Raw genomic sequence first — 20,722 nt, 5'->3', positions numbered from 1 at the left:
AATCAAGCCATCGTTCGTGCATTCCGGAGTGTACGTATGGCTGTGATTCTTTCGCTTCACAATTGCATCAAGATCATGCATGTCGCACAGCTCCCGTGTTGATCTCTGATAAGAAGGAGGGGTAGGGGTTAATACGGAGCACTTAAACTTGTGGCTTGCTAACTCTCATGAGACATGTCTTGCTAGACTTTGGGCTTGTCTCGAAAGAAGCAAGTGAGGAGCTAATAGATGACGACGTCAATTACAACTCCAGAGCATCATTACTTGGTCCGTCAAGAAGCAAGTAAAAAAGCTTACATCCACGCAAGCGCCATGCAAGTCGAAGGGAAGGTCTCGATCGCATCGTGGAAGTTCCATGTTTCCCCATACAAGTTTTCAAGTGGATGGATGTGACTGCTCAGGTAGCATCCCTCCGGATATCACCGTTGCGCAGGTGGTTCCCAACGTCCCCGCTGCGCTTGCATTAGTGACTTTGTGTGACGAATAATACCAATCAATTCGTGCAAGTCCTGGCCATTTGTCAACAAATTGGGAAATATTCACACCAAGCTTTCTTTCCGTCAAAGTGGGAAAAACCAAAAGCAACAAACACAAAAAGTAAACAAATCGCCCACTTCTTCACCCATGAATCCCGCAACACTTTCTCAACCCTGCGACTCAAGTCCTAATCCAATCCAATCTTCCAGCAATACCGTACTTCAATCACAGTTGTACCATATCATCAATCAGCCTAGCCTCCTGCCACCTTTTTCTTGGATTAAGATTTTCACAGTACCAAATCCTGGATTACCACAAAAAGGGTTGCACACCAATAGCTGCCCTTTGGGTCAACTCACCCCTTGCCAACCACCCCTGTGTCTGATTTCGGGTATTTTTGCTCCGCCTCACCTACACCAACTGTCTCGGGGCTGGGCCCAACAAGACAGTAAGCATAATGCCTCGAGTCAGCCAATCGAAGGACATGTTCACCGTCCTCGAGGACCCCGTCGACGCATGCGTCTCTCCATCGTCATTCGCCTCAGAGCACTCGGATACGCATACCGACGCCTCGTTTGAGTCTACCATACTGGGTGAGCTCGACGTTAGTCAGGCACAGAACAAGCAGACGCCCGGAGCAGCTAGAAGCAACACTGCCGACTCGTTGGTCTATCGCCTGGACCATTTCCATATCACCAGTCCGCAGAAGACGGAGTTTTGCGCCATCCGCGCTGTTGCAAAACGACCTCAGTTGGAAGAGCACACCTTCATACCTCCCCATCTGAAGGCCGAGACGGATTGCATTGTACAGTGTGAAGACACCGATACAGGTGCTTCCTCTTATGAAGTTGACACAGGTAGGATAGGGCTGTCTCTGTTTCGAATCCAAAGGCAAAGCAAGGATTTCCCTGCTCATAGTTTTGTCGCATGTTAGATACCGTCCTCGAGGATAAACCTACACGACCTCTAACGCCAACGACTCGGTCGCTTGTCCACTCAGTGCCGTGGGCCAAGCACCAGGCGGGCGAATTCGAATACATTCTTTCGGTTCCTGCATCATCATCTACTGCTGAGAAATACTATCGCGACAGTGGCAAGCCTCTAGGATCATATAACACACTTGACGCCGAGGAAACCGAGAAGCTCTACTTTGGGTGCAACTTACTAGAGACAAAGCTAGGCGCAGAGGTTGATCATTCTAGCGAAGCTGCCTGGGACCAATCTTACAAACCTCCTGTTTTTACACTTCTCGCGACGCCCATCAGCAACCCAACAGAAGGTTTAGCCCACGCCATTGAGGCCAACACCGACGAAGAGATGGCTATCATGGACAATGATAATGATGCTGGCGCAGATGCGACGGAACCTCGCTTCGTCTTGTATAAATCCGAAGAAGGGGAACCAATGGAGTCGTTGCCCAAGGATGCACAAATATTGAAAGTTTCTAGCGCGCGACCTGTCATCATGGCCCGTCCGCGAACCGAAAGAATTGAGGATTCGTTCGAGGCCCTGGATGCGTTTGAAGAGCAGTTGGAGGCGCTAGATAAGGTCATACGCGCTGAGCGTGTCCCATCGCCAGACAAGATGTTTGTCAAGACCTCGCCCGCTCACTCGACAATCAAACGGACATCCTCGACGACCACAACTCGCAGAACGAGCACTATACGTACCACAACCACAGAAGTCTCCCGCTCGGGATCGACACGCAGGTCGGACCGGACTTCTAGCCTCGCTCAAGATGCTCAAAACAGGCAGGGACCGGCTTCGACCCCTTCCAAAAGGAATGTTTCGCGACCTGCCAGTCTCCAACCTCCGAAGCCGCTTGCGAAATCATCGAGGCCAACAACACAGTCTAACTTCGAGCTGCCAGGCGAGGCTGTCGCGCGACGTCTTAAGGAGGAGCGTGAAGCCCGGCTGTTGAGGGCGAACGCTGAGAAGACTGCGGTAGAGGCGAGCAGTCCCGCAAGGACTCGCCCGACGAGGGCGCCAACTCGGCCAACATTTGAGCTTCCGGGAGAAGCCATTTCTAGGCGCAAAAGGGAGGAACATCAAGCCAAGCTGCGGGTCCAGGAGGAAGAGGAACGTAAGAGACGCGAGTTCAAGGCACGTCCAATCAGATCGAGCGTTGCTGCACCCAGCAGCTTTCCTCGCGAGACGGCTACTAGCCGGGCTCGCCAGAGCAGCAAGGTTGTCAGCAAGTCTGAGAGCTCAGCCAGCCCTGCCAGGAAGCGGCTCACCATTGCTGGGGCCTCCAGCCCCTCGCGGCGGACTCTGGGCGGCAGCAGTGAGCCTTCCGGTCTTGATCAGGCTCGCGGCAGAGACGCGACGTCTCTAGACAGTCGTACCCGAGGCGTCTCGACTTCTACGGGAAGCACGAGCATAAGCAAAGGCAGTAGTACTGTGTCAGCAGAAGAGCTGCAAATGCAGCGCCGGCGTGGACGAGAGATTTTCAAACGTGATAACAACACCTCGGTCGACCGCGGCGCCGAACAGCGCGAGCGAGAGAACATGACAAAGCTAGCCCGGCAAGAGGCAGCAGAGCGGTCCCGCCAGCTCAGTAGGGAGTGGGCTGAGCGCCGTCAGAGCAAGCGCATCTCTAACATGATGCAGTCTGCACCAATCATCCTGGATTCCAGTGCAAACAATATTGCAGTCCGGTGATCATGCGGCCGATGAAGATGATGGTATAAGATTCATCACTTGATCTTTCAAGTATACCATGGCTGGACTTGCCAATTCCTTTCTTTTGTGTGCGATTAGCAGATTTGATGAGGGTTAACGATTGGGTTTTCACGATTGTACGTTTTATAGCAAGGAGTATCAGGAAATATTGGCTAGATGGTTTGGCTTTTTTTCCCCCAGGCTTTTTTTATTGCTGTTATCAATGGGTTTCTTTTCTTTGATCCGGTTTGCTTTTTCTTGGTCTTTGTATTACATTATGGGCGGGCCAGTCCCGCTCAAGAATTTCGCCAAAGGAATGCCTATCTCATAGTGGTCCCTCGTTGCCAAGAAGGCAAGCGAAACTATTATGGAACGTTGGTATGCGGGCAGCGGGCAGTGGTTGGATTCTTCATTCATATGCGGTTTTCTATTTTTCTTTTTCTACCTAGACCTTGGCCGCTTACATGGTGCAGACCAACAAAGTACTCATGGTTTCTGCCAAAATTCAGAAGTACAAATATAGCAAAGCAGGCAGGCGCAATTCCCTTGTATTTTTTTTCCCCTTGGACTTCACGATCTACTGACTGTGTTAATAATACCTGACGTGAAGATGTTGGTGGCCCACCAGCCTGAGACTGTTTTTGCCCACATGTGTAGCGGTGCAGTAGCTTCAACAGCGGAGTCGCGGCAGAATTTCCGGGTCGATCAGTTAGTTGTATACTAGAAAAGGATCCTCGTGACGAGTTGGTCCCTTGGGTCTCTTTTAGGCAGACGGCTTGGACACGGACTTGTCAGGTGCCAAGACGTCAGTAAGCGGGTAGAACGGCTTTGGAGGCCTGGAGTTTTTGCGGGTTTTGCATAGAAATCCCCTGCGGCCAAGGAATATGGAGTTGGCGTTGTGCCGCAAAGAGGAACCCATAGCGCCGGTTGGAAAATTGGTGAGGAAATTTGCAGCTTGCTGGCGAGATGGGATGCGGCGCAGAGCTTGGTAAAGGGACCCAGCTTGTTTTGATTGTGATTTCCGCAACCAACAAGCAAACGTCTCTCCTCTGGGGGTATGGACTTGGCTTACTGGGTTGTATGAGGAACTTGTGGAGGTTTTGTGGTTTTTTTTCTCTTTATTTTTTTCTCTTCTTTTTCCTTACCTGTCGGTTCTTGTCTTTCTCCTTTGGGTTCTTCATATCATCTATGGTGTTTTCCCTGTTTTGTTTTCCTTTCCTTGTCTTCTCCCTCTTTCTGTTGCCTCTTCTTTTCCTAGTCTATCTAATATCCAGTTTTTGATCCATATTTTATTTACTTTGACTTTCAGCCCTATAGTGATAAAAAGAACATACATTTTATCACAAAAAAAAAAAAAAACACCATCCAATCAACTACATCAGTCGAGCAGAAAGGGACGTCTGTGTTCGTCCTATTCTAGCTTGGTCTGTTTGTCGGGTTGCCGTCGCGTCCCTTCACCTAGGTCAAAACAGTCAAAAAAAGCCCTCGGGACCTGCCTCATCCAGCCTAAAGCTGTCTAGGTGCCCCCCTAGTCGGTGGGACCCCAACCCCCTAGCCAGCACTCAGACCCCTAAAATTTGCTGGTCTACCCCTGGTCCGAAGAGGGAGAAAAAGGAACCGAAGATGAAAATGAAATCGACTATTCGTCAACACCGACAACACCCACTCATCTCAGCTGCAATTGCACTTTCGGCGATCATTGTCACGACTCTGATACTCTTCTGGTCTTACGGTGGCAGCTTCAGCAGATATCAACACCAGAGGCCGTACTCGAAGTACAGATTGGCGGTGCGTCCAAAAGAGGGAGTGCGACACTTGCCGAGGTTGCGCCAGCTTCGGGCCGAGAGCGTGAGGCAGCAGCAGGAACAGCAGCTTGTACCGCACAGCACTGCACATGCGGCTGCTGCGGATTCGGGGTTTGGGAACCAACAACACGACGTCGCGGGGGACGCTGTTGATGCCGTCTCTATAACTCCTAGTTGATAGTGCTTTTTTTCTTATTGGGCAAACTGAATATTCTTTTCTTGTTCTGGGCTGTGATTTTTCTCTTGTATTTCCCCCCCCCCCCCCGCATATACCTCTCGTGTTATATATCCCTATTCCCGAAGTTCGGAGGGCGGGCCCATTTGTTGAATAGGCTAGCCGTAACCCCCCGCCCGCACACCCCCAAATATGACGGCCATGCCAACACCCTCCCCGCCTAGAGTGAAGCTCCGGCAAGGTGCATACGTCGGCAAGACGCGGCCATCGAGCACGCACTATCCCAAGCCGCTGGCCGAGTTCCTTGGCGTTCCGTTCGCTCAGAGCACGGCCGGGGAGAACCGATTTCGTCCTCCCCAGCCACTGCCGACAGCCTGTCCAGGAGATGCAGCAGACGTAGCGGCCGTCAAGTTTGGACAACAATGCCCGGGAGTGCTGCTGCCTCCCGAGGGCATCCAGACGGGCGAGGATTGCCTCAATGCCAACATTTACGTGCCGGCGAACAGGGCCGGTAAAGGCGGCCGGGATCGCCTTCTCCCCGTCATCGTCTACGTGCACGGCGGTGCGTTCAACATGGGGCTGGGAGCCGAGCGCAACATGGCCAGCTTCGTGTCGTGCGCCGCCGAGGATGTCGTCGGCGTGAGCTTCAACTACCGGGTCGGCCCGCTGGGCTTCTTGCCGTCTGTCGCTGCTGCCAAGGAGGGTGTGCTGAACCTGGGGTTAATGGATCAGCAGATGTTGCTTGCTTGGGTGCAGGAAAACATTGCCGAGTTCGGCGGTGACGCCGGGAATGTGACGGTTATGGGTCTCAGCGCCGGCGCTCATTCGGTATGTTTGTCTTGATGTGCTCGCGTGCCAATACACAAAGTCACGAATCTTGGCCCATATATGCATACTAACACTCTACGACAAGATTGGCCATCACCTCATCTACTACGCTACAACAGCAGCGTCGGCACCGGCCCCCTTCCACAAGGCAATCCTCGAGTCCGGCGGCCCCCTTGCGCGTTCCGTCTTGACGCCCACGCACCAACGGCACGTTACCCAATTGCGCGACTTTCTCACCGCTCTGGACATGCAAAACTTACCCCAGGCAGATATCCTGCAGGCTCTGCGTAACATACCCGTGGATGACATCCACTCAGCAGCCCTCAACATCTGGGTAAAGTACTCGAGGAGCGTGTGCTGGCCGTTCCAACCCACCATCGACGGCGTCACCATCCCAGACATGCCCATCTCCAGCCTCCGGCGCGGCCAGGTCCTCAAGATCCCCATTCTGACGGGCTTCAACACGCACGAGGGCGCCAACTTCGTCCCCGCCGCGACCGACACGGACATCGAGTTCCGGAGCTTCTTCAAGATGCTCATCCCCGGCGCCAGCGACGCCGAGGACCTTGACCCTCTCGCGCTCCAAGCCTATCCGGACCCGACCGCCACTCCCGCCGCCGCGCAGCTCTACCACCCCATACCCAGGGGCCACGGACGGCAGTGGGCGCGCATCGAGGCCGCCTACGCGCACTACGCCTACGTGTGCCCCGTGCTGCAGTTCGCCGACATGCTGTCCGCCACCACCACGGACAGCGTCTACGTATACCACTTTGCTCCTCTGTCACCCCCGCTCGCCACGGCCAACCACGCCGACAACGCCCCATTCGCCGCCCACGACGCCTCCCTGCTTGGGCCCCTGAGGGTCAGGAAGGCCGACAAGCAGCAGCCGTCGGCCCCGTACCCAGGCCTCATGGCCATCTCGGATGCCTTGCACAGCGCATACGTGCGCTTCATCGCCTCTCGCGACGGGGACCCCAACGCTGGAGCCGCGGCCGGGAGCTTTTGGCCGCCGTTTGACTCGCCGTCCGCAGCAAAGGGCGCCGCCACCGCGGGTCAGGTCCTCGTCTTTGGTTGGGGCAACGACGAACGCCTGGGGCCTGCGGGATCGGGTAGCAGAGGGATCGCTGCCATCGTGCAGAGTCTTTCCAGGCGAGAGCTCGAACTGTGCAGGTTCTGGTGGGACCGGGTTGAGTTGAGCCAGGGACTCGGCCAGAGGTTACCTGTCAGGCCCGCGTCGAGGAAATCTCGCTTGTGATAAATATTCATGTACTTCTGGTTGCGTATCTTTAAAAGTCTTTATATCTCAGTCATATATAGCATAACGTGACAACGATTGACAGTCATTATCATGTTGAGGTATACGTCGTATCTCATCACGCGCAACGTAATACAACTTCCCCCGACCTAAAGGCACGCAAAGCTTCTTCCATAGGTATTCGCTGGTAACTGTTATTTCATTATGTAGAGCTAGGTTACCTAAGTGAGAATTACCGAAAATGAACAATAGCCAGATCAAATATGTATCGTGGAGAATAAGAAAAATAGCAAGTAGACAAGCAAGGAGAACGCTATCTGCGAGGTGTGCGCAATACGCAGACATGACAGAAAAGGTTTTTAAAGACAAAAGAGAAAGTTCTGATGAGCGCTCCACATATCCTTCTCAAGACGCCCGTACCGTACAGACTCTAAAATACGGCCGCGTCGGGCGCAAGCTAGGGGGTAAGAATCGAATCCCATACTGGATGGAGCCCATCGTCTCCATAATAAAAGTATAAAAAGGTAGCAAAATAAGGGAATCGGAAAGGTCGGGTATCGTGGGCGATATTCCCAGAGCGATTGAACGAATTATGGTGCTTTTGGTGACGTTTATATACGATGGGTTACGCCTGTCTATCCAGCAGGCGATGTTTGCGAGGTCCCGAATTGACAATCTTTTAAGGCAAGTTAGAAGTTCTGTGAGATACCCGCAGCTTGTTGTGGGTAATGACTCGAGTTTTCGATGCGAGTGTTGCGACGAGCCGGGTTGTCCTTGATTATGGGCGAGCTGGTGCCACCGTTGAAGTCCGCGCCACGCCCGCCATTGGCCATTCCGGATGCAGGGGCAGGGGGGCTGCTTCCATAGTTGTCTGCGTAGGGACTGTTGATGCCGTAAGCGTTGCCGGCTCCGTATGAGGGCTGATCGCCGCCATAGGCCATGCCGATACCATTCATGTCACCAGATCCGTCGGAGCGACCCGCTGCGCTATAAGACGAAGACGCATTCGACGGCCCCCTACGGACGTCGGCGCCACGGTTTGCTGCAGCTGAGGGGCCCATAGCTCCCAGGATCTCGCCCTCGGGGGAAATCGAACCGTCGCCGTGGGTATGGTCGTACATTAGCGGCTCGCTACTACGCGAATCCGACATGTGATTGCCGCGGCTAGGGGAGTTGATATCCGAGAAGGCGCCCGCCGCCGCGCCGCTGGAGATAGTGGTCGAAGCCTTGCGTCCGGTTGAGCCTGCCATCGTTGTTGAGCCCCAGCCTCGGTAACCTGAAGACGTGTCCTCCGCCATGGCATAAGAGCCACCACCAAAATTTGGAACCGTTGGCCCGTCTGCGTTGGGGTTGAAGCCGTACTCCTCAACCTCCTTACGGCGTTGTTCTTCGGCTTCCTTGCGAGCCTTGCGCTTGCGCCAGAACCACAGGGCAGCAAGCACAAGCAGTGCAACCGCCGCGATTGGTACTACCACTGCCACAGCAATCTTGGCCTCGCCAGACATTCCCGAGCCGCCATTTCCGCTCGCTCCATTGTTCGCAGGGGGTTGGCTAGTTGCTGGCCCAGAGGTAGATGCGGGCGGGCTGGGTGCCGGGTTGGTTTGTACTACCGTCTGCGTGATAGTGCTGCCGGGATTAGATGGGTCTATGATTGTTGTTACGACCTGAGTTGTCGGTGGAGGTTGAGTCGTCGACGGCGGCGGCGGCGGCGGTTGAGTAGTGGAAGTTGATGGCGGCGGCGGTGGTGGTGTAGTTGTCGGAGGAGGCGGCGGTGGTGTCGAAGTAGTTGGTGTGGTCTGAGGAGGAGGAGGAGGGTTCGACGTGGTAGGTGTAGTTGGCGTCGGAGGGGGAGGAGCCGGAGTGCTCGGCGGCGGCGCCGATGTTTCAACTGGAAATTATAGGACTATGTGTTAGTACAGATGTCGATGTACCAAGAGCTTTATGTATGGTTCACTAACCGGTTGAGTTACTGCTGGACATGTTGAAGGGACCGAAAATAAACCTTCTTAGAGGAGTCCTATGGTAAGAATAATGAACCCTGTTAGTTGACATGGTGGACGCCGGTGATGAAGCTCCATCGAAAAAAAAACTCCATGCTGAGCGGATGACAAGACAACACATGCGATGAAAGGAAACCAGCGTCAGGTAGTTCGAGAGGCTCTTGAGGTGGTAGGATTTGGGAGGACGATTTAGGTGACTAACAGAATACTCTGCAATACGTCGGACTGTTGGGCAAGAAGGTTTGGTAGCCTATGTGCCCGTCCCAAGTCTCGACTGCAAAGTACCCACGACGCCGCACACCAGCTCTGTGACGGATCCGAACAAAAAGTGTTCAGTCCAGACCCAGGGCAACAGGCACAATGGTACCGTTGTGGCAAAAAGTAGACGTATCCAGGGTACGAGCCATAGAAGGCGTCGAAGAAACCGATCCCAACAACCAAGCAATCGGATCCTTGGGCGTAGCGGACGTGAGAAGTGGTCTTGAACACCTCCCCCAGCTTGTTGACGAGTATGTATATATGACTGTGCAAGTGTATAGAGGCTAGGGGTCTTGGGAGTAGTGAAGCATTCGAAACCAAGTCACAGTTACATACCTCGGAGCGACGGGAGCAAAAAGATGGTAGACACCTCGACCAATTCAATGGCGACCAGTGCTAATTAGAGTCGTGAACTCAGTTGCCAGCCTGTAGGTACAAGCGTACACAGGCTTTTGACTTTGGTTGGCTCAGCGAATAGGCCAGGGAGAAGGCGGGCGGCCTGGTCGTTGGCTTCGTAGGTGGCGTCGACTATCCGACCTTATCGAAGCCTCGTGGTGATATCGTCGGAATAACCAGCCGTCCCAGCGTTTTGTCGCTTCAATTGAGGAAAAAAAAAAAAAAGCAAAAGAGAGGAGCTTCAGCGGTCGGAAAGCTCTGGGTCGTCGATTAATTAGGAGCTCCGAAGGTTTGTTGACACTATAGTGTAATATGCGAAGGGATGAAAGGATCGAATGGTCGGGTTCCCCCAGAAAAACCAGCAACCCGATTTTCCCGAAAGCCCGAGTCGATGGATGGCTTAGCTAACGCAATGAGAAGCACGATTGGTTTCGATTCCGGGTCCGCTAAGACTCTGTCAGGTCCTACGTGCGCAGAGAAGCCGTGCAGCTTACGAAGGAATCCCAGGGCGCTGTTGTTGTGGCGTTGGGTGTCGTTACTTTCGTCGCCAGGGGAATCCTCCCAGTTTTTCGATGGTCGACAAGGTTGGGAGCTGGAGAGGACGAAAGGGTGAGGAGATGAAAAAGTTCATTTGACGGGGGACAGCATGAGAAAGAGGGAGTGAGAAGAGGGCTTGGCAATTGTGGGAAGGTGGCCCCCGGGGAGGAGATGAATGACAACACGAGAAGCAGGGATTGTTACCTGCAGCGTTATTGGATACCCGCAATTTTGCAGGCTGGGGTGGCGGCCCAGATGTCTTGTCTTGGTGTCGCCGTTGCGGAGAAGTAACAGTAAAAACCCCTAGCAGCTGAAAATTGGTTGGTCCGATTCAACCATTGACAAAAACCAGTTGTTTGTTACTCCGTATGTACTGGCCGCCAAGAGTGGCATAAGGGCAGAGGGCAGAGGGGTAGGGTAATCAGGTATATTGTATTGTATTGTACTGTATTACTTGTAGTCAGGTAAGGTAGTCAGTTTGCTAAATTACTGGTACTGTAGCGTACTATGCACGTCAACATAGGTGAGGAGGCGCAAGGGATTCCCGTCGGATGGGCAGCAAATAATACAAACAATGATCGGCGGGCCAAAATAGAATAAAATGGAAAGCTACTACTAGAACTAGAGCTAGGTACGTTAGTTAGCTTCGTGCCCGCATGTATGTCAAAAAAGCTACGAACTCAGTACCCTAAACTGTCTTGCAGTTGCACCGCCTCTCCCGCAGACTGGACCAAATTTGTGCCGACACGCGGTCAAGGACGCTAATGCTCTAATTGGCACAGGGCTCGTACAGCTGGCGGGTGGCGATCTAAAACACGAAAGCTGAATTGGGAACCTGCCCGTACTCATTCATTTTTCCCATGGTTGCTTTTCCCGCCTCACAAAACATTACCTACCTACCTACTTACCTCAAACTATCTGGTGTACCTACCTAGCTGCGTATGATAATTCTCTCCTTCCGCCAACCCGCTAGGACGGCCGGCCCGAACTGTCAAGCACCTAAACAAAAATAGTAAATGGCCTCCCGTTTCCCCCCATCTCGGGGTCTTAGCCGAGCGACGGTCAATTAATTGACGCATTCAATTCCTCAGTCCGCTTTGTTCCAACAGAATCAAACATTCCACCGTCATGAAAGCGTAACCACATGAGTTTTTTGTTTGTTGTTGCAAGTCTGCCCGCTCCTCACATGTTTCACACGAAACCCTGGAGCGTGCGTGCGTGCGTCTGTTTTTGCTTCCCACACCACCAGAATCGGCATCCAAGGGCCCTCCTCGAAAGGGTTTAGTTACGTAGATTGATAAAAAAGACTCGCGCTTGGTAGTGCACGGCCGATGCCCTGCAGCTCTACCGGTATGAGGCTAGTGATCCCCTGCCCTGGCTAATAAACGGTCGGTAGACCCTGCTGAGACTGCATGTATACGGAGTACGTACTTCTGTGGCTACCTCCCGACTTACTGTAAAGAAAACAAAAAATTGGTATAGTTTGGCCAAGTTCTAAACAGCTGGCCGTTCGAGATCACACACCAGCCGTCGATTGGAATTAGTTACAATGTGCAGCCCCAAGGTTTTTCTGAAACAACACGTACAATCAATCAGAACAAATGATTTTGCTGGATGCTTGTTTTTCCGCTGGTTGATCTACACCGCATGGACTCGGCATACGTTATTTTCCTCAAAACAAAGATCCACGCAAGACACTGCAGGTGGTATGACGTCCAAAGACAATCCATCCATGCCTCTTCTTTTGTCTATTTGTTTTTTTCCTTTGTTTTTTTTTCTTGAATGCTGTCGGCGGTCTGGACCGAAGAGGGATATGATCATCCAGACCTATAACCTAACCAGTTCAGTTCAATTACCGACAGTATACCCTAAAACATGTGACAATAATAAAATAAATAAAAGTCACAGCACACAGTAATGTTGGAAAACGCCTCGACGGATGACAGCACCAGAGACCTGTTCTTGACTATCATTTATTTATCAGTCACTAGAAGCTGTCCTGTAGGTAATGTCAATCTGCAAGCACAAACAATCAGCACATGAATACTGAATCAACAACCCCAGTCCGATGTGAGAGGTAAGAAAAGAAAAGAAAAAAAAAAAAGGGGGGGGGGGAACCGAGGTGTCTACGTTCACGTCGAGACAGGATTCGGAGTTCCCTCAGCCACAGATCGGGTCACACCCTTGTTTTTACTGAATCTACGGAAGATCTTCTGGAAAAAAGGCATGTGGGATAGGTTTCTACGCAAGGTGTCTAGCACGAGTAATGATCAGATAATTTGATGAGCTCAATTACGGCATGTACCGCCTAGTGCAAAAGTTCGTCCAATGAATAGCTAGACCTAGTTCTAGACTTTAACGCGTCTGATTTTTTGCATCTCTTTGTGTCATTGAATTGTTTTTTTTGTTTTGTTTTTGTTGTTATTTCCATGCGGGTCCCAACCAATCTCTATGTACAGTTAATATCGAGAAAGTAGTCGCTCTCGAATTACTGATGAGTACCCTGTCTATTCGGTGATGGAGAAAGAAGAAAAATTCATAACAGAGTAGTAACCATGGAAAGGCTGGTGTCTAGCAAGGTCAAATGAAAACAAAATGATCCCAGAGACTATCCTTTTGGTGTTTTGTCAGGCCACCTCTTCACGTGATTTTGACACAAGTGGTTGTGATATGTACACGTCAAAATAAGAAGAAAAAAAAACAAGACATTACCCAGTGTCATCACATTCATCCCATCGGTCAAATGGCAGGACGATGGAAGGTATATGAGAGGCGTGAGCATAGAAATCCACGACTAAGTAGTCTGTAGATGGCCAGGTCGTGCAATCCAAAAAAAAAACAAAAAAAAAACAAACAAACTCCGATGCTGATGCGCGAAAGAGCAAGCGAGGCGAGGAACAACTTCATCATGGCTTTTAGCGAACGGAATAAAAACAACCATTAGTGGCCTCTTAGTCGCGCATCTTCCATGATGGCTTAAGAGTTTCGTCCATGGCCGCCTTGGTGAAGATTTGGTCGCCGGGCAGGCGGCTGACACGCCCAGCGCCGCTTCTAATGGCACCGAGCTGAACGGCTGAGATACCACTGCGGTTGCTGCGGATGCTGCCCGCGTCGCTCATCGTGTCCCCATCCTTGAACTTCCGGGGAGGTGCGAAATCAAGACCGGTGAATGTGCTAGATTTCCTCAGGAGGTGACTACAAAGTATGGTTAGAAGGATTCAGAGAAAGATCGAGTAACAAGGCAAACAAATTTTCGGCTCAACTTACGGGCTTGGGAGGGCTGCCATTTCGTCAAATGCAGACACCAAGGGAGAGTGAATGGCAGGCGCCTGATAAGCAATCCTCTCTCCTCCAGCGGGGCTCTGCGATCGGCCAACAGCCTGGTCCTTAAAGGTGGAAGGTGGTGCGAAATCAACAGCAGCCATGATTGCAAAAGAATCATCGCGGAGCTTTGAGGGGTTGGGGAGGCTAGTCAGAGCTGCAGGTGGCGGCATTGGCTTCCTCGAGGCAGACATGGCACTTCCAGCCCTGCCGCGGTTGTGTGGGTTGGATGCAGATGATCCAGGCCTGGGGCTGGGACCCCATCGGCCGTTTGAATTAGCGGATCCGGGACGACGAGGAGGTCCGCGGTGACCTGGCAGGCTCATTCCACCAATAGAACCGGCGTGGGGCCGCCGAGGGCCGCCCCTGGGCCCGGGGAACCGAGATCCAGACGGAGGGGGTGTCATGGCACGACGAGCGACGGGCTGGGCGTATGGCATGACGAATGAATTGGTATCAGGGTCATAGTAAGCGGCGTCGTTGAGGTAGCTCTGGTCGTAGTCTTCGTAGTACTGGGCGCCCTGGTTGTTCCCCTGACCACTGCCTGGGTGGTAGTTGTATCCCTCCTGCAGTGGGGGCATCGGGTCTGCGTTCTTGCTGTCGTCGAAGTACTCCTTGTAAAATGATCGGATACGGTTGGCCCTGGTCTCTGGGTCCTCGGACTCCGTGACTTCGCTAGGAGGCAGCGGGCGGAAGCCGACGGAGTGCCTCTTGTTGTCCTGGAAACCAACTGAGAGGCGCTTGTTGTCTTGCTGCGGGAGACCAAGGCTGGCCAGAGAAGGCTCTGGGGGATATTCGGACGATTGGCGGCGATGCTGTGACCTTCCACGTTCCTCGACCTGCTCCTCAAGGTTCTCGGCGTGTTGACCCTCGCCAATGATAGGTGCAGTCATTGGTTGACGGTCGAGGTTGAGGGGGGCGGGTGCGGCCAGCTCGGTGTTGATGGTAGGCAGCTGCGGCAGAGGCTGCGTTGGAGGGCTGTAGGCGGGGTCTTGGGAGAAGTTGAAGGCCTTGTAGTTGTCGTTGGAAGGGCTAGGGATCTCCGGGGCCGAGATTGTCAAAGGCGAGGAAGGAGGGACCGCCGCGAGGCTGGGAGCTTGCGATGATTCTTTTGATAATGAGGCAGGTTTCGGTTCCTGGATCTCGGGAACGGAGGGCATAACTGTGGCGAGGGGTCCCGACTTGTCATCGGGGTAGGGGGTGGAATCCTGTGTCGGGGACTTCAGGGCTGCCGGGGGAGGTGGCTTAACATAATCGTCCTGAGATGCTTCGTAACGCGGGGGCACAGATCCAATCGTCGATGTCGGCGAGGTTGCCTGCAGCGAACCCTTACGGGAGGTAGGGACCGTGATCTTGGGGCCTATGGGTCGATCCATGCCGCCGGCCTTATAGGAACGCAGAGATCCGGCATCGCTCGCGTTGTACTGGGTGATGTGACGGTAAGGATCCTCGTTGTGCAGAGTCTTGGCCAAGGAATGGATCGACTCGCGGGAATTCTGCATGTTGGGAGGCAGGAGGTAAGGGCTCGAAAGATTCATGTCCATCGAGATCTGTCGGTTGTGAGGGCCGCCGCCAAGTTTCTCTCCTCCAAAAAGCTTGCTCTTGCGCTTGCCCGGGCCCATGTCCAGGCCAAAGTCGAGTGACTTATGCGGGTCATTAGCATCCTCTTGCCTCTGCCTGCGAACATTCTTGCGGTGCAACCAGATGAGCATTACTACCAATGCAACCAGTGGGATACTGTAGATATTTGGTGTTAGATAAAATCTCGGAATGCGGAGGATTGCATAGACAACACCTACGTGACTCCCAGTGCTATAGGAAGGGCTAGGGTTTGGCTGGTGACAGGCTTCTCGCAAAGATTCGAGGGTTCACCATTGACGCAGTCGTCGGAAGACTGGCGGGCAACCAGGCGCTTGAAAAAACCAGGGCCATCGGCAGCGATCTGTAGCGCCGGTGTGCTGGCATCCCTAGCCATCACAGGCATCCGAGAGCCCAAGTGGTATTCACCTTCGTGAACAGTTACTCCAACCATCTTCTCCGAGATTAGACTACAAGCCTTCCTGTTGTAAAGATTATGTCCCGGAACGGTGAACCCAGGCCAGGAGGCAAAAGTATTATCTTTCTGGTATCGTTATAATTCAAGCATAGCCGTACAGCGAGATTCCCGGTTTACTGCTTTCGGTCGCGGAATAGGGTGATATTGGTCCTGCAACAGCAGAAATATTTCGACGCAATTTGGACTAAAAGTTGGCGAAACACCCAGAAGCAATCACTTTGGTTGTGGCTCCTTAGATTCAGCCGAGATAGCAAAGCAGTTGAATTAGGTCGTTCGGGAATGATCAGATTAGGCCGTAGTCTTCAACAAAAGGTAAGCGAGTGAAAAGTTTCGTGAGGCTGGCGAGGTAAAGTAGCCGAGTGTGAGTGAGTGAGTGAATGAATGAATGATTACGAGAGCCGAGTCAGCGTATCGTGTCGTTGGAATGTAAGAAGGAATGAAACGTCTGCAGGCAGACTTTAGAAATGAGTGTAAGGGCAAATGCCGTCGTCGACGAGGACGTGAATTAGAGCTGGTGTCGCCGTGAGGATAGAATTATCACGCACACAAGAGGGAAAGAGAGGAAAGAGAAAAAGGGTGTAGGATGGACCGCGAGATTTTGGGAGGAGGTTCCGGGGCGGAGCACATTTACAGATTAGGAAACCAACGGCCAGGTCCGTGGTTGGCATTGGATAGCGGTGCTGGGGGTTTGAAGGGGAAGCCTGTCAATCACCTGGTCTAGTCTGGCAAGGACCATACAGTACACATGCCCTGGTATCTCTCCAGTTCTGCACTATGCAAGTAGTCAAATACAGCACATGCATGCACAAGCAATCAAAATATTCATTGCGGGACGGGCGGACCAACGAAGTCAGACTGGGGGGGGGGACTGGCAATTTCGCTCCAATATTGACCAAGGAGAGGGGTGATGGTGCCTGTGCCTTTCTTTGTCAATAACAGTGTGTTCATCCCATATTGGACGGGCATTCCATGTGCTCTCCTGTCTTTTCTTGTCCCGGCAAGCCCACGCAGGGGGAGGGTCTAGGGCCATCCATGGTTGTCAGGGTCCACATTTGATCCGCTGCAGGTACATACGGCCTCTTATTGGTCTGGTTGGAAGCCAAATTTGATCCGGACCCAGGCGCTAATCTCGTCTGTGTCCTTCTCAGGGGCGTTTCTTCAACAACAGCCGTCTCTCATTCGTTCATCTCGACATTCAGTGGCCCACACCGGCTATTAAATTCGTGGAACGGCACAGCGGGAGATGAAGGAGCTTTGCCCGTCCAGATATTTGAGGCCTTTATCGAAGTCCGGACCGCCTGTGCGGCATAAAAATCTTGAAATCGTTGTAATATTTCGTCATCAATGTGCTAGATGTCTTCATCTGTTCATGTTGCAGCAAGTAGAAGATAATGCAGTTTGCTTTTCCCAAGTTAGATATAAGAGGTTTCGTCACCGTAGTCAGCGAATAAGCGGCGAGGCTAGGCCAAGCTACCAAGAAAGAAAATCAAAATTGCTCCAAAAAGGGGCCGCCTCAGCACAGAGCATGGCCAACCAATCAGAGCAAGCCGCTTTCTGAAGGCGAGCGCTTCCAACCATTGATTGTCAGCCAGCAGACATGCACCCCGTTGTAAGCAGCAGTACATAAGCTCCAATTTTAGCTATCTGATGTTTCCGCAGGGTACTTGGATTTTCAACGGTCTAAAACGATAACTGACATATGCCTGCCAATTACGTCCAACCCAAGGTGTGATTGATAGATATATAGTTTCTGTATGAACTTTTTTTTTCGCACGAACTCTATTTCCGGTAATACGACGATAATGTCAATCTCCGAGGATTTCTTCTTCTTTTTTCTTCAAAAACACTTCCTTCTCTGGTAGCACCATTGTTAATCTCTCGTGTGCCGTGTGATCGCCGTGGCGCACAGTAGCTCGTCCATTGGTGCTGGATTCTAGTTCTAGGTAGTCTTTCATATTCCCAAATCTGAGGGTTGAGAACCCAAGGGCCGTGACCTGGGATGCCTCCAACACAATTCGCTGGCGCCATTACGTTACCGTGCAGCTGTGCACCGCAAAGCTTTGACTATTTTGGGGAGCTTTGCCCGAGTGGTGGCACTTAGCTGTTTGACCATTTTCTCCAGTCTTGCTTCTGGCGGCCCTTGTTTCGATTTCTCTCTCCAATTTTCAATTCGCATGAGACAGCTAACTAATTGTGAAAATGCCACATATTGTCCAACCGACCAACTGCAGTGTCCATTGCATTGACTCATTTTACCTGGTAAAAGTCGGGCGCATATTCAAGCAGCCAGCATTTTTCTACCTTGCTGATGTCTCTGATGAAGGTTTTGGCACCGGTCTCCATGACCTCGTGGAATATAACCCAGTCAGCCTTCCTGTTGAACATCAGAGAGCTCGGGTGAGCATGCAGCGTTGTCCCTCCTTGGACGGTTTGGAATGTTCCATCTGCCTGCATCCTCGCCGCATGGGCAAAATATCCCGTCGTCAGACAGCGTCGAATCTGTTCGCCTGTCACCCCAGGGCTGGCTCCTCTCGTCTTCCCCGACGCTAATGTCTCGTCCACGCGGATTCCGAATCGTTCCAGGTAGCGTTTGAGTTGTGCTCGAATGCTCACTGCTCGGGACATTGTCTTGTAGTTGAGCAGGTTCTCATGGCAGAAACCAGACTCTTTGCGACCTTTGGTCACAAAAGCCTGGTATACGTTCAAGAAGGTGAGATGGTCACCCTCACCTGCCGCGAACTTTCTTCTCCTGCTTTCAAATTGCTTCCTTTCACCCTCATGTTGGATCCATACATCGCCACCAGCACTCGTCATGGCAGCTATGGTCAACATCTCGCTCAAACAGCCAAACGACTCGGCCGAGAGGAGGGTTTTTGCCATCATTGGGTCAACAGCTAGTTCGGCCATCCTCAGTCCCAATGGTTTTGTCAGCTTGGCGTAGTCATCCAGGGCACCGAGGGAGTAGAGTAGTTCGAGGGCCTTGGTCATTAGTTCCGCGGGTGGAGGTGTCAGGAAATCAAAGTGTAGTACATTGTCGATGCCCAAAGCCTTGAGTTGCAGGATGAATGGCGCCAGATTTGACCGTTGTACTTCTGGTATGTTGGTGTCGCTGAGTGATGTATATGATTCCTCGGTGTACAGTCGGAAACACTTGCCCGGCTTTGTCCTCCCTGCCCTTCCAGCCCGTTGAGCAGCCGCAGCTTTCGATATTGGCACGGCTGTCAAAGTTTCTATGCCAGTTTTGGGGTTATAAGCGCGAAGCTTGACAAAGCCACTGTCCACGACATATACGATGCCGCTAATTGTCACAGATGCTTCCGCTATGTTGGTCGAGAAGATGACTTTCCTGGTGTTCGCTGGCGCTTCTTCGAAGATATACATCTGTTGCTCGGTCGAGAGCCCAGAAAACAGCGGGAGAGGCAAGAGACCACGATCCTGCGAGGTCAAATGAGCAGTCCGTTCGGAAACGGCATCCACCGCAGCCTCAATCTCGTCTCTCCCGGTAAGGAACACTAGGATATCACCATCAGGCTCATTTTCGTGGACATCCAGCACTGTGGACACCGCCCTTTGCAGGTAGTCTTCAGCCGGCGACTCCAAATAAAGGATATCGATAGGGTATGTTCGACCTTCCAGGCTGACAATAGTCCCTATCGTACCTTGCGGTTCTTCTCTGTCCTGCCTCGACCCTCCGAGAGTTGAGGAGAAGAAGGCAAGAAATTGTTCCGCCTGAAGGGTTGCACTGCTTATAATTATGCGTAGCTCTGGACGCTTTTTGCGTATCTTTTTCAGCAGCCCAAGTAGAATATCGGTACTGACTGATCTCTCGTGGGCTTCATCCACCATGACGATAGAATAGCGCGACAGTAGGGGATCCACCAGGGCCTCTCGAATAAGGAGGCCATCAGTGAGAAACTTTATGCGTGTCGCTTCTGAAGTGACATCTTCAAAGCGGATGGAATAGCCTACTTCCTTGCCAACCTCTGATCCGTACTCCTCAGCCACTCTCAATGCCACAGTGGTGGCCGCAATACGCCTGGGCTGCAAGGAGTCAGCCACTGGTACAAAAAAAAAAAAAAGTAGACGGAATGGCATATTGAGAATACACAACAAAGTAGGAAAATAAAAAGTAAAATTAAAGAAAAAGAAAGAAAGAAAGAAAGAAAGAAATGAACAAACCTGTGTGACTCCGATGAGCTTCCCATCAGAACACCAACCAGCTTTTTCAAGAAACTGCGGGATCTGAGTTGTTTTTCCCGACCCAGTTTGTCCAACGACAACTGTCACTGGATTGCTCTCTACTACATATAGTAGGCTATCCTTGTGCCTGGCGATAGGCAGTAACGAAGAGGGCTTGTGTAGTGCCGGTATGAAAGATGCACCCAGATCAAAGTCGGCCATCGTAGCCGTCTGTGACCTCGGTAATATCGTGCTTTCCGACTTTCCTCACTCAACGAGGCCACTATCGGGTTGTAGAGAGCCCAAATACTGATTAGGTACCTAGAAGCGCTATAATTCGCGAGCTTCTGGAATGACAGTCGCCGTAATAATATTCAACGGGGCAACCTTGACGACCAAGGGAGTTGATGTTGACTTTCAGTACTGCCTAACCTGGTTAGGTAGGTAGGGTTAAGGATGTACCTTGGAAACCTTGTACTATTTCCAGCCTGGCGAGTGTTAGGAGATCCTCTTCGAAAAAGTTCTTGAAAAACTCTTTAAACAAATTTCACTCGGATGTCCCCTGAAAACCACAGTAAATATTTTGGGTATTGATTATTTGGGAGGCTTCTGCACGAGGCAGTATCTGGATACCTACCTTAGGTACTTAGGTACCTACCTTACCTACCTACCTAGGTACGTAAGGTAGTAAACTCAAGGTTGCTTTTGTTGAATTTGGACCGAGCTTACCGTACTCCGTAGGGAAGGGAGGTGCACAGGTAGAGATCACGTGGG

The 20,722-nt window shown here is 51.9% G+C and overlaps 6 protein-coding genes across 6 annotated transcripts; 3 read left to right on the top strand and 3 right to left on the bottom strand.

Annotated features, from left to right (window-relative positions):
* Positions 1-934: 934 nt before the first annotated feature.
* Positions 935-3,138, top strand: MGG_11885 (uncharacterized protein; the record flags this gene model as incomplete). The annotated part of the gene is made up of 2 exons (XM_003709283.1): positions 935-1,334; positions 1,412-3,138. The coding sequence occupies 2 exons, from the start codon at positions 935-937 to the stop codon at positions 3,136-3,138; spliced, it is 2,127 nt and encodes a 708-aa protein (XP_003709331.1).
* A 1,125-nt stretch (positions 3,139-4,263) lies between these two features.
* MGG_16141 (uncharacterized protein) lies at positions 4,264-5,221 on the top strand. Its single transcript, XM_003709282.1, has one exon. The coding sequence runs from the start codon at positions 4,762-4,764 to the stop codon at positions 5,119-5,121; it is 360 nt and encodes a 119-aa protein (XP_003709330.1). The 5' UTR covers positions 4,264-4,761; the 3' UTR covers positions 5,122-5,221.
* Positions 5,222-5,310: 89 nt separating this feature from the next.
* MGG_02521 (carboxylesterase 3) lies at positions 5,311-7,201 on the top strand (the record flags this gene model as incomplete). Its single annotated transcript, XM_003709281.1, has 2 exons — positions 5,311-5,946; positions 6,032-7,201. 2 exons carry the CDS (start codon positions 5,311-5,313, stop codon positions 7,199-7,201), a joined length of 1,806 nt encoding a protein of 601 aa, XP_003709329.1.
* Positions 7,202-7,379: 178 nt separating this feature from the next.
* Positions 7,380-10,519, bottom strand: MGG_02520 (uncharacterized protein). Its single transcript, XM_003709280.1, has 3 exons — positions 9,796-10,519; positions 9,160-9,218; positions 7,380-9,089 (listed from the first exon to the last, which is right to left on the bottom strand). The coding sequence occupies exons 2-3, from the start codon at positions 9,179-9,181 to the stop codon at positions 7,891-7,893; spliced, it is 1,221 nt and encodes a 406-aa protein (XP_003709328.1). The 5' UTR covers positions 9,182-9,218; positions 9,796-10,519; the 3' UTR covers positions 7,380-7,890.
* Positions 10,520-12,602: 2,083 nt separating this feature from the next.
* On the bottom strand, positions 12,603-16,329 carry MGG_02519 (uncharacterized protein). The gene is made up of 3 exons (XM_003709279.1): positions 15,513-16,329; positions 13,660-15,450; positions 12,603-13,587 (listed from the first exon to the last, which is right to left on the bottom strand). The coding sequence occupies exons 1-3, from the start codon at positions 15,743-15,745 to the stop codon at positions 13,344-13,346; spliced, it is 2,268 nt and encodes a 755-aa protein (XP_003709327.1). The 5' UTR covers positions 15,746-16,329; the 3' UTR covers positions 12,603-13,343.
* Positions 16,330-17,397: 1,068 nt separating this feature from the next.
* MGG_02518 (ATP-dependent RNA helicase DHX8) lies at positions 17,398-20,677 on the bottom strand. Its single transcript, XM_003709278.1, has 2 exons — positions 19,949-20,677; positions 17,398-19,810 (listed from the first exon to the last, which is right to left on the bottom strand). Exons 1-2 carry the CDS (start codon positions 20,168-20,170, stop codon positions 18,017-18,019), a joined length of 2,016 nt encoding a protein of 671 aa, XP_003709326.1. The 5' UTR covers positions 20,171-20,677; the 3' UTR covers positions 17,398-18,016.
* Positions 20,678-20,722: the final 45 nt, after the last annotated feature.

The sequence above is a fragment of the Pyricularia oryzae genome, chromosome 1 (assembly GCF_000002495.2).
Source record: "Pyricularia oryzae 70-15 chromosome 1, whole genome shotgun sequence".
Lineage (NCBI taxonomy): Eukaryota > Fungi > Ascomycota > Sordariomycetes > Magnaporthales > Pyriculariaceae > Pyricularia > Pyricularia oryzae.
This window is presented reverse-complemented; position numbering and strand designations above follow the sequence as displayed.